At 42.4% G+C, this 12,595-nt stretch overlaps 1 protein-coding gene across 6 annotated transcripts in view; it reads left to right on the plus strand.

Moving 5' to 3' along the window:
* The window catches only part of ME3 (malic enzyme 3), a 201,515-nt gene extending 190,885 nt beyond the window's left edge, over positions 1–10,630 (plus strand). For all 6 annotated transcript variants that reach the window (XM_081282420.1, XM_081282422.1, XM_081282423.1 and 3 more), the window contains 7 exons: positions 1,373–1,470; positions 1,739–1,852; positions 3,579–3,684; positions 4,248–4,390; positions 4,958–5,131; positions 9,025–9,123; positions 10,394–10,630. In XM_081282420.1, the coding sequence (XP_081138546.1) occupies positions 1,373–1,470; positions 1,739–1,852; positions 3,579–3,684; positions 4,248–4,390; positions 4,958–5,131; positions 9,025–9,123; positions 10,394–10,555 (896 nt within the window). In that variant the 3' untranslated portion in view covers positions 10,556–10,630. The remainder of the gene's footprint in view (positions 1–1,372; positions 1,471–1,738; positions 1,853–3,578; positions 3,685–4,247; positions 4,391–4,957; positions 5,132–9,024; positions 9,124–10,393) is intronic.
* The last annotated feature ends 1,965 nt before the right edge of the window (positions 10,631–12,595 follow it).

Genomic DNA, 12,595 nt, shown 5'->3' on the forward strand with positions numbered 1-12,595 from the left:
CCTATTAGGCAAACCCTAGGTGGCTGGGGAAAGATGCTGGCGAGCTCATATTTATAGAACATAACATTTTATCTGCTTGGTGATTGATAAACTATTCTTATTACATCCTTTGGTGAGTTTTCACATGAGGCATAGGTCTCGTCACACTCTATTCCTATTCAAGAGGTCATCCTCATACCACTTCCCAGAACCATTCATCACCAATCTTATTTTTTTTAATATTTGATTATAGGGATTTTCCCTCTAATTTTTGTGGTAAATACACATAAGATTTGACATTTAAACACTTTCAAATGTACAGTTGAGTAATATTAAATATATTTAAGGTTATGCAATCATCACTATTATCCACATCCAGAACTCTTTTCATCTTGTAAAATGAAATTCTATGCCAGATAATTATTCCCCACTCCCCAGTCATCACCAGTCTTATAATTTTGTTCTCTCCAAGTCCCTGACCACCCATCTCAACCATTAACAACTGATCATGAATTAAATGAGATCCAGGGGATGGGGATTAGCTCAGTGATAAAGCATTTGCCTAGTATGTATGCAGCCATGGGTTTAATCCCCAGCACCCCCAAAAAATAAAAGTAGAACTAGACATCTTTTGGATCAAAGAGAACAACCAGATTTACCATTGAAGTCATGTCTGTCCACTGCCCTCTGCCATTATCTTTTATATCCACCTGTGAAGCTGCCACCTGACACTTAGTTGGTGCCAATATAGCATTAAGAACAATCTATAAACTGAGCCTAAGGTTTTTTTCCTTCCTGGACTGTAGTCTAAAAAATTCCCAATATGTGGACTGAGGGAGAGGAAGTGATACAGCAGTGGCTTTATCAAGTCTCAACTACCTGCTCATGCAACTTATGTATTCCTTCTGGGCATACTCAAGCCATTTGTGGATAATATGCTACCAGAAACAACCAACCTTATGATTTGATGGAAAAGCTCAGGACATATGGTCTCTTAATGTCTGATGGTTAGGCTGTCCTCTCATTTTAAAAGATGTCTTTGTCCACTTAACCTTTAAAGCATTCTTGAGACTTACACTTCCTTTTGTCATCTATTAAATTATGTTTATCCTGTTATTTCATTTATGGACAATGGCAGTAGCAGAACCTGGCTATCTGGTCATCTCTCCTGCAGTCAAGAAACAATTAAGGATCTGCCCATCAGAAGAAGAACAGTTATCTACAAAAGAGGGCATGGCTTTAGGCTTTCATGCCTTTAGCCTTGACATACATAAGGGCTGAAAAATGTTGTTTCTTCCTGCACAGGTCCTAAGTGTTGTAAACTCTGTCAAGGGTCTTCTCTTGGAGGTTGGGAGCCAATGGCCAGAGTTGATCACAGTCCACTCTCTTACAGGCACAGCCTCTGTGGCTGTGGCAGGGATCCTGGCTGCTCTGAGAATCACCAAGAACAAGCTCTCCAATCATGTGTTTGTTTTCCAAGGTGCAGGTGAGGTAGGTGCCACCAGGGGGTCTCTACTGTTGTTGCAGTTGAAAAATAAGAATGCATGGAAGAGAATCAAGAAGGGTGGTGTTCAGTATATTCTGATCATCTCGGCTGCCTGAACCTCAACAATTGAATTTATCAATGCAAGATTACCTGGGCCTCCTGGGAGTCATGGGGCTATAGGAAAGAATAATGGCTTATTTTGGTGAGATATCTGATCCAGGCTGAGCAGCTATTTCTCCTGTGTCTAAACATTTTCTTTATGGTACCTCTCAGGCAGCTATGGGCATCGCCCACCTTCTTGTCATGGCCCTGGAGAAAGAAGGTGTACCCAAGGCAGAGGCCACAAGGAAGATCTGGATGGTGGACTCCAAGGGACTGATTGTCAAGGTACTGTCAGTCTGGAGACCTGAAAATTTCCCAAGAACTAAACTTGAAGAGTTCCCTAAGGGGTGAAGTTCTCAGAATAGAGAAGGAGAGCAATGGCAATGGCCTAACCTCCAAAACAAAAGATTCATCCCAAAGTAGCCTTAATTGCTCTTGTTCAGACATTCTGAATTTGTGTGTGTGAGTGTGTATGTGTGCTCCTTCCAGCCTTACCTCCCACTACTCCTGCCTTGCACTAACCTTCAGCCATATTGAATGGTAGTGCTCCAAAAGTCACACATTCCCTCTCTTCCACATCTTTGCACATTTGTTCTGCCTGGAATGTTCTTCTCCCTTTTTCCAAATACCACTCTCAATCCCCCTTCATAGTTTCCTCCTTACGTTCTGATTGGACTCAAATATTAGCTACTCCAGGAAGCTTTCTGAGATCATTAGGTTTTTTTCTTACATCTATGCTCACGTAGGCATTCCCCTTCCATAGGCTGCACCCACCACTTTATAAAACAGATGCTTTTTACTTGTCCACTAAGCTACCAATGCCTGGCACCTGGTAAGCACATAATTAATGTAATTAATGTGTGATGTATGAGTGAAAGAATGAGAGAGAAAAACAGCTCAGTTTCTGACTAGAATGTGGAGAGGGACACACTAGATGACCTCTCTCCCTTAGAGCTTGACTCATAGCTTCATCCTTTAATTTCCAGAATTCCACTAGCATGGAATGTCAGTGAGAGATGAAAAACAATGAGCATAGTAGGAATGGAGAAGTGCATAGGATCATATACCAAGAATAGCAAATACCCTCCTCAGAAACTGGCCTTCCTATAGAGCCAGATCACTGCTGTAGGAACTTAGGCCTGAAGATTCCTCCTCCCACTCTATGTCATTCCAGAGCATAATCCATTCACAAGTATAGGTTGCCAAAGCTTGCCACTCTTGACCATTTTTCACCATAATTTGGTTCACCCCATGGAGCTCACCCCTGCCCAAGGAACTCTCAAAGCTGACATAGTCTCTCTGTTTCTCATGAGGCCAGCTGGTCCAAAGGAGTCATCAGAAATGTTTGTGCTCATTTATTAGTAATCATGCCAGCCTGTCCCCCAAGGACCTCTATTTGGGAAAATGGAAGAAATATAGAGTCAGTCAGCTATCCCAAGCCTGTTCTGGAACTCAGCTTAGTATTATTCACAGGGAGGTTAATGACTCATATAAAATATATTCACACTAGCTCCATGAAGAAGAAGAAGGGTTCATCATATGGAAGACAAAAACATGCTATCATTACTGCCCCAAACCCATCTCTAAACTCCAACTTCTGGTTTTCTTCCTGGCTCCAGTGCTAAGGATCTTTGGTCCTGGATGGCTCAAGCGCCTATCCCTCATCTGGGCCTGGTCCTGGATGTCTTGGGGCAAAGGGACTTGGTCAGACTCAGGTATTTCCTTAGAAGCTTTTTATTCTAACCCAGCTCAAAGAAATGCCTTGTGAATTCTACTGATGTGGTTTGGGTTAAAGAAACACACACACACACACACACACACACACACACACACACACTACATGTTAAGCTTTACTGGGAAATCTGATCAAGAGGTCAGGCCCTAAGACTTCTGAAAGATCAAAATTATGGGGCTCGGCAGGGAATGCTCTCAGAGTTTCCAAAAGCATTCTTGCCCCTGCCCAACAGGTTCTCAGCACCACAACTTTTTCACGAACCTTTTTTTCCTGTAGGGAAGAAGCCACCTGAACCATGAGAAAGAAATGTTTGCCCAAGACCATCCTGAAGTGAACTCCCTGGAGGAGGTGGTGAGGCTGGTGAAGCCCACAGCCATCATAGGTAGGAAGATGCAGGTGATATGCTGTATAGCCCAACTAACTCTATTGACTTGCAGATGGAGAGACTAAGGCTTATCCAGGAAACATAAGTAACTTATAGAAATTCAGCTCTATCCCCAATTCAATGCCACAGATTTCTATGGAAAAACTACTATATAAAAACCATAGAACTAAGCTACCAGAGTTGGGGCTTATATAGTATAGTAGAAAAGCGCAGGGCTGATATCTCTAACCCAAATGATATGAGCTTTCCCCCAACCAAGGCAGAGATCCTAGTATCTCTCCTTGTACTAAGAGAGCAACCCATTTTCAATGGCAAAGCCCAATAACATCTTCAAGATGCATCTAAATGGCAGGGAAGTAGACCAGTAGTCCCTTAAAGATGAACAGGAGGCCTCAGGCAACTCAAGCAAGAATATGCTCTTCCCTTCTTCTCTCTCAATCTCATTGGTACATGCTATCCCCAAGACTCCTGAGCCTTACATGGTACACCTAGTTTCCCCAGGAGAGGAATGGGTTATTAATGAAGAGTAGGTATCCCCACTACCCCACTTTTCCCTGTAGGTGTTGCTGCCATCGCAGGAGCCTTCACGGAGCAGATTCTGAGGGACATGGCCTCCTTCCACGAGCGCCCTATCATCTTTGCCCTGAGCAATCCCACCAGCAAGGCCGAGTGCACAGCTGAGAAGTGCTACCGGGTCACCGAGGTCAGCGGGGAGTCCTTCCTTCCCCCAGCTGAGAGGACATAGTAACAATAACCATAAGTAACCCTTTGAGGGTGAAAAAAATCCTCATCATCAGTAAACTGAGGTTCAGAAAGATGAAGTAACTTGCCCACAGTTACAGAGCTAATATAGAGCTGGTCCTCAAACCCAGCTCTAACTCCAAAGCTCTTACAATCAGGCAATGCTGGACAAGTTTCCCCTAAATAACATGAAGCTTTGGCCAGAACCCAAGGCTCTTATAAACTCTAGGATACTTTCATGGCTGTCATGTCCTGAGTTGGCCTTCTCAGGAGATGACAGGTAAAAGGGATACGATGAACTCTATCATCTATCAAAAATTCTTGGCGGTCAGATAAATTGGGGGTGGGGACTGAGCTTTCTAATCAAATGAATAAACATGCTTTGAGTACTTGCCATGTTCTCGGCACAATGCTGGGCATTTGGGAAAGGATGAAGAAGGGTTCAACATATGGAAGACAAGAACAAGTTATCATTACTGCCCCAAACCCATCTCTAAACTCCAACCTCTGGTTTTCTTCCTGGCTCCAGGGCCGAGGGATCTTTGCCAGTGGAAGTCCTTTTAAGAGTGTGACTCTGGAAGATGGAAAGACATTCATTCCTGGGCAGGGAAATAATGCCTATGTGTTCCCTGGAGTGGCACTGGGAGTCATTGCTGGCGGGATCCGGCACATCCCAGATGAGATCTTCCTCCTAACAGCAGAGGTATCTTGTCCTTGCTCCTTTGAATGCTTTCAACAGAGCCTGGGGGTTAACACTAGGTCCTACACTGGGTCTCTAAAGATTCCTCCTCTTTTTGTCTCTTCTACCTGCCTGCTCCAAATCCTGGCAATGGATCCCCAAAGTACTTAAACCTCAGGCATCTTTCTAGATTATCTCAGGCTTGACCTTTCCAATTGCATGCAGGCTTTTAAAGAAGGATGGGAAGTAGTTGGAAGAAGAGCTATTGTCAGAAGGAACCAGCAGTGAAGGGATATATCTAGTACTGCTCCCCACCTCCCAGCGTGTCATCTAGATGCCTAGATAGAGATGTAACTAAAGGTACCTGAAACTGGGAACTTGTGAACCATGACAGATGATGGATTTTTCCAGCCACATGCACTGGTTACATCACTGGGGCAACTGGCAACAGTTAGCCCCACTAGGACACTTTCCACAAGAAGCAGGTGGAATTCTGAGCATATACCTGTTCTGAGCATCATACAAGAAAAGGCCCCAGAATGGTTCTTTACTGGAAGAAATGGTTTCTTTACAATGAAAAAATTCATTAAGGATGACATTTCACATTTATAATAATGGTTATGAATAACAATTACATTGCTGACATTATCAAATAACCTGCACTTGACATTTATTCTCACTCTGAAGAATCCTTTGCCTAGAAATGTTTTTCTTGAGTAGGGGAGGATTAAATTAATCAAAGATATATTTAAATATTAAATATATTTATACTTCTAACCTGTAAATAAATTTATACTCCTAACCTCCTCTGGAATTCCTTCTCACCATGGCACTGGTAAAAAAAATTTAAGCCAATGAGGCATGAGAACTGCTTCCATGAATCTCTGTCCAGATCCACCCTATGAGTCCCCACAGGGAACTGTACCACATCCTAGATCCCTTTTTACTGTGTCTTGTCATTGATCACCTGCGCTGCAAGGCCGTAAAGTAATGTTCCCTGAAGAATTTTAAGCCACCTCCCATGCTATGCACACCAGTTATGACCTTGTGCCACAGCCCTCTGTCCATCTTGTCTGAGTAACCTGCATTCATATTTCTTCCTATTGCTGTAATGGGTGTTCTTGTCTTATGACTGTGGGCAGAGCTGTTTGAAATCCCCTTTGGATGAGAAGAGTCACTCTTGCTTAAAGAGAGACTACAAGTAAATTTCCCTGTTGTGCAGAAACATAGTTGCTATAGCCTTTCCTATAGGACCCTGAGACATCTGCACACCCAACACCCTGTGCCATGGAATACTTCAACTCCCTCATTTCATGATGAGTGTGCATTGATTCTATAGGAAACTCTTCTCAATCTACTCATTAAGCATCTACTGTGAGCAGGATAAACTTTCTCACATTTTTTTTTGTTTTTGTTTTTGTACCAGGGATTGAACCCAGGGGTACTTAACCACTGACCCACATCCCCCTGCCTTTTTTTGAGAGACAGGGTCATTAAGTTGCTTAGTGTTCCACTAAGTTGCTGAGGCTGACCTCAAACTTAAGATTCTCCTGCCTCAGCTTCCCAAGGCACTAGGATTACAGGCATGAGCCACCATGCCCAGCTCAGGTCTCTCACTTTTAGGAGCTGACAGTCGTATCTTCAAAGCCCTGAAAGCTTATATTTCTGAAAAAGATGCTTTTCATTAAGACAATTTATGTTGAGGGCTGGGGTTGTAGCTCAGTGGTAGAGCACTTGCCTAGCACATGCAAGGCCCTGGGTTTGATCCTCAGCACCACATAAAAATAAATAAATAAAATACAGGTATTGTGTCCAACTACAACTAAAAAAATAAATATAAAAAAAGACAATTTATGTTGAATTTTATTTTCCTATGGAAAATTAATATAGATTTTAGGAGATTTACATGCATTACCTCATTTCATCTTAACAATTCTGTAAAACTAAGTATAGAGTGTATCCTTATGTTATAGACAAGGAATATGCGGCATAGAGACTTTAAGGAACTTTCCCAAGATCTCTAGGCTTGTGAGCCACAGCACTAGGATGGCCCAGGCTACTTGACATCATGCTGCAAGACGTTACCAGTGCCCTGCACCTTAGAAGTGCCCATAATACCATGATTTATCTCTTCACAGGACAAGTTTTCTATATGCAGATCTAGTCATGGCAATCCTGTTTCTTTCTAACCAATCCATCTTCTGTACCTCCACAAAGAGAAAACTTCAAAACACAGATCAGGCCAAATCTCCTCTAATTTCATACCTTCGTATGGCTCTTTTTTTTGCTGCTGCAACAGAAAGACTTGACCAGAACAACTGTAGTGGAGGAAAAGTTTATTTGGGGCCTCATAGTTTCAGAGGTCTCAATCCATAGACAGCAGGCTCCATTCCTTGGGGGCTCAAGGTGAAGCAGAACAACATGGTGTAAGAGTGTGGTGAAGGGAAGTGGCTCACATGACCATCAAGAAGCAGACCAGGAAGAGGTCTCTACTTACCAGATACAAATATATACCCCAAAGCCACACCTCTAATTTCCACCTCCTCCAGCTACTCTACCACTTCAGTTTCCACTCAGTTAATCCCTATCAGGACATTAATTCACTGGTTGGGTTGAGACTCTCACAACCCAGTCACTTCTCTTCTGAACCTTCTTACATTGTCTCACATGTGAGTTTTTGGGGGACACCTCACATCCAAACCATAACAGGCTTCTTGAATTTATAGAATAATATTCAAACCTTTTCCTGTGGTTTTCATACAAGGTACTTCATCACCAGGCCCTCCTTTCCTCTTCTGCCTTTCTTGTAGCCTTCTCCCTATCATCAGACCCATCCAGCGTGACTTTTTCAGCCTCAGGTCCTTGCTCTCTCACCTACAAGTATTTGCATATAATTTATACTTTCATGTATCTCCTCTTTTCCACTATTTCCTATTTAGTCCATCAGCTGTCAGTCTCTGACACTTCCTCTAGGAAGCCCTTTCTGCATAACACATGAGACTCTGTCTTCCTCTTTGTCTTTATGCCCTCTCTCATTGCACTTCCCACTATAATTGTTAGAATTGTTTCTATTTGCCTTCTATGAGCAATCTCTGTGAGGGAAAAGTCTTTTCACCTTGGGTCCTCAGCACCTAGCACAGAGCTCATCAGGCTGTAGAGCTCAGTGAATGTGTGCCTGAATGAATGGGAATGGGGGAAACTCACTCCTTTGAAATAATGTCTGCAAACTCTAAGGTGAGATCAACTCCATTGCCCTGTCACTTCACGGACAAACAGTTCTCAGAGAACACAAGGAATCTTCTCAAATTTAAATTGGACACAAGAAGATAAGGTAGGAGTATTTTCAAAGATACTCATTTAAAAAGCTGACCTGCGAAGCTGACTGGACACCATAACCTGAGGCTGGAAGGCTTGCAGAGGTTTCGTGCCATTCACTCACTGGAGAAAAGGCCTTCCCCAGTCTGAGACCGTGGCTGGGAGAGTTCATGGAGCCTTGAATACAGGAATGTTTCTTAGATGGGCACCCAGGATGGTACCAAACATGGGAAGAGGCTGAAAGCAAGGAATCGAGAAACTTAGGATCTTTGTGCAATAGACTGGATGAACCAAGAAGAAATCCCATAGTCTTTGCTTTGCAAGCCATGATTTATTCATCTTAGTCTTAGTAATTTTCCTTTAGAATTCAAAAATCCCCATGTTTTAAGCCTCAACCAGTCTCACAGTACAGAAAAGTTTTGTCCTTGTTTAAGGCTAAGCATTAAGCTCCCTTGGTGCCACATGGCAGCAGAGTTAACAGTAGGAACTGCAGCATTTGACCACATGTGCAGGATTGGGTGAATCTCTGAGGTAATGGGTTGACCTTGTTCTTTGAAAGCAGAAACTCAGCTTATTCCTTTTGGTTCTCTCCCTCTCTCTAGCATATTGCCCAGGAGGTCTCTGAGCAGCACCTATCCCAAGGGAGACTGTACCCACCACTCAGCACCATCAGAGATGTGTCTCTGAGAATCGCCATCAAAGTAAGAGGCATCTTACACCTATAAATGGGGAGTGATGCACAAACACTTTCTCTTTGTGACTTTAGAAAGACAAGGAGACAGCAGCTCTGGAGATATACTTAGCTCCTCGGGCTGCATTGCATACAACCCAGAGGGTGGCTAACAAACTCCTGCCTGAAGCCTGCCCAGGCCAGTTCTGGAAAGCTCCTGGATTTCCCTTCAAAACAGCGGACAGAAAAGTCATGAAAGCCCATGGTCTTGTGTGCCAGAATGTGGGTGGAATTTTTTTAAAATGAATCATAATCACCCATTTATAAGAAAGGTCAGCTTGCATTACGTGAGGAAAAGGGCTTGTGCCTTGGGGGTCCCAGCTTTGTGAATCAACAGTGAAGCAAGCTTGGCCCAATCACTTCACTTCCCTGAACCTCAGTTTCCTCCTTTTCCAAAGAGGCCAGTAATGCCTGTCTCCCAAAATTCTAGAAAAGATTGATAGAGGACAGTAATAAAGCTCCATAACCAGTACCTGCCTGGCCAGAGGAGATGTTTATTCTTCCCCTCTCAGAATGACTGGACCATAGAGTGATCATGGTCATGGAATATTCCAGACTATGAAACTATGAAGGGTGATGGGTTTTCAAAGAACCAGAGCATAGTCCAGTAAATACTGGCCCCAGATGATAATAGTTGACAGTGGATAGCGAATATATAAGGATTCAATATGCTATTATTTCTGTTAGTGCATATGTTTTTCTATAATTTTTAAAAATAATTTCAAAAAATGCATTGCCTAACAGTACACAGTCTCTAAGAGTTGTTCAGTACAGGGTTTTCCCTCATTTAGTTCCTTCCTTTGAGGATATATTTAGATTCACATTCTCCTGAAGCCAAATCTAATACCTAGAGAAGGTGTTCAGGATGTTCATCCAGTTCAACTCCCATCCAAAACACAATTTGGTAATTTTATCCTCATACAACTCCAGATAAAAGCATCATTCCCTCACTTTACAGATAAGGAAACTGAGGCTCAGCAAGGATAATATCATAGCTAGGGACTTGTGGGCAGATACAAGCAAGCAGAATTTAGGCTGGGCCTCTTGACCCTGGCCCAGTATTTATTCCACTATGTCAAAGCTGCCTTCTTAGGCAGAAAGCTTAAAATCCTTTCTATCCAGTGGTTTCATGGGCCAAACTCATGAGAGGAACATGATTGGCTAATCAGAATGTATTCTGCCACCCCAGGCAGGTTTTTCCTTAGATCCAGTTCTTCAATCACACATGTTTTTTTCCCTAGGTCCTCGACTATGCCTACAAACACAACCTGGCTTCCTGCTACCCGGAGCCTGAGAACAAGGAGGCTTTCATAAGATCCCTCGTCTACACTCCAGACTATGACTCATTTACACTGGACAGCTACAGTTGGCCCAAGGAAGCCATGAATTTTCAGACAGTCTGATGAGTCTCAAGGGCTGGTATGGGGCTGGATGAAGCCCAGAGTAACACCCACAATATAAATAGGTTCCAAAATGGTCATCCTTGTCTGTGTGTGTGTGTGTGTATTTTTCCTTTGAGTATTCTGATGTAAGGGGAGATGCTGAGGCATACAGTGAATGACAGCCTTGTGCCTAAAGGTCCTGGGAGTTCACTTTCCTATGACCCTTTTCAGAATTCTTTCCCAAGCATTTCTTCATCCACTAATTGCCAACTATTGTCTAGGCCTGGTGGGAAATACCGAATCCTGCCTAGAATCCCATGTTTATAGAGCTCAGGACCTAGTAGAGGAGATTGAACACAAATCATGAAAAATGTGTAGGTAGAAGTCAAGGGTGCTCACAGAAGGGAGAAAATACTTCCTATGAGCACATAGGCTCAGGCAGATGGGAGCAGTTTTTTGCACTGAGTCCCAACAGTGAAGGATGGGTGGGAGTCATGGTGAGATGAAGAATATAAGCACAGTCACTAGCCAGAAAATGTGGCCCACCCATTAGTCCCTGCCAGAGGGACTGAACACTGCCCCCAAGAGTCAGCAGGGTATGAGGGCTGAGTAACTGGAGGTAGTTCAGTAGCTAGTTAGGAATGCTCACTGCCCAATAGACTGTTGGGTAATAAACATTCTTTTTAGGTTATTACTAAAAGAAAAACCAGAGAAATGTGGGTGTGGAGGGTCAGCATGCCAGTGAGTGAGGAGGAAGAGAGGCAATGAGGTGAGAGTGCAATGGGAAGTTCTAAGGAACTTCATTTTACTGGCTCTGGAATGCACTCTCTCTTCCATCCTTTACACTCTGAAATAATTGAGCAATCAGTAACAGCTTTCCTGTAGAGGTGATGTCAGACTGTCCTAGGTATTTTCTGGTTTTGTTGTTGTTGTTGTTGTTGTTGTTTGTTTTTTGTTTTTTGTTGGGTTTTTTTTTTTTTTTTTTTTTTTTTTTTGCAGATACTAGGGATTGAATTCAGGGGCCCTCGACCACTGAGCCACATTCCCAGCCCTATTTTGTATTTTATTTATTTTTTAAAATGTGTTTGTTCTAATTTGTTGTCCTAGGTATTTCTTAGACCAAGTTCAGCACTAACCACTTCCCTCATGTCCAGCAAAGCCCACACCATGGGAAGTAAGGATGAGATAGAGGTTGCAGCCCCTGCTAAGATCTATGGGGATAGCAGCTTCCAATCTCTAATTTCTTTGTATAAATCACCTTTAGGAACCTGCCCCTACTACCACCTCAGCCTTAGGTTCCCCACTTCCCACAAGGAGTAAGTCCTACATAACCACTTCTCAGTGACAAGCAAGGTGGACTATTACACTTCTAGAAGAGTAATTAGCAAAGCTATCAATCACCTCTTTCTCAAATTTTATTCTGTTTAACATCTGCGTCCTTGGTTCCGGTGTTCAGCCAAGAATATCCTAAGAAATTATCCCTCCTCTATTATTCCTGAGCTCACACAGAATGAGAAACTATTCAGAAGAGGGTTTAAAGAATGAAACCAAAATCTGAACTTCAGAGAACTATTTACACTATCTTTTTTGCCATCATGTCCCAAACACCCACAAGGTTTTTGTCTGTTTTGCAGAAATTGACAAGATGATCCTAAAATATATATGAAAATTCAAAGAACCAAGAATAGCCACATTTTAAAAAGAAAAAGAACAAAGTATACACTATTAACTTTCAAAACTTACACAATTGTACAATGATCAAGACTGTGTGGACATTTAATGAAAAAAACTGATAGTTTGAAAATAGTCCTTAAAATTATGGTAAATTGATTTTTCATCAAAGCTACTGAGATAATTTGATAGGAAAAGGAGAGACCTTTGAAAAAATGATGCTGAAGCAACTGTATATCCACATGAAAATAGGAAAGAAAAACTTTTGACACCTCATACCACACACAAAAATTAACTTGAAATGGATAGTAAACTAAATGTAAAAGCTGAAACTATAAATTTCTTGAAGTAAATAAAGTAGAAAATCCTTGGGACTTGAGGAGAGTTGTT

Source organism: Spermophilus citellus (assembly GCF_964194105.1).
Source record: "Spermophilus citellus genome assembly, chromosome: 2".
Taxonomy (NCBI): Eukaryota; Metazoa; Chordata; class Mammalia; order Rodentia; family Sciuridae; genus Spermophilus; species Spermophilus citellus.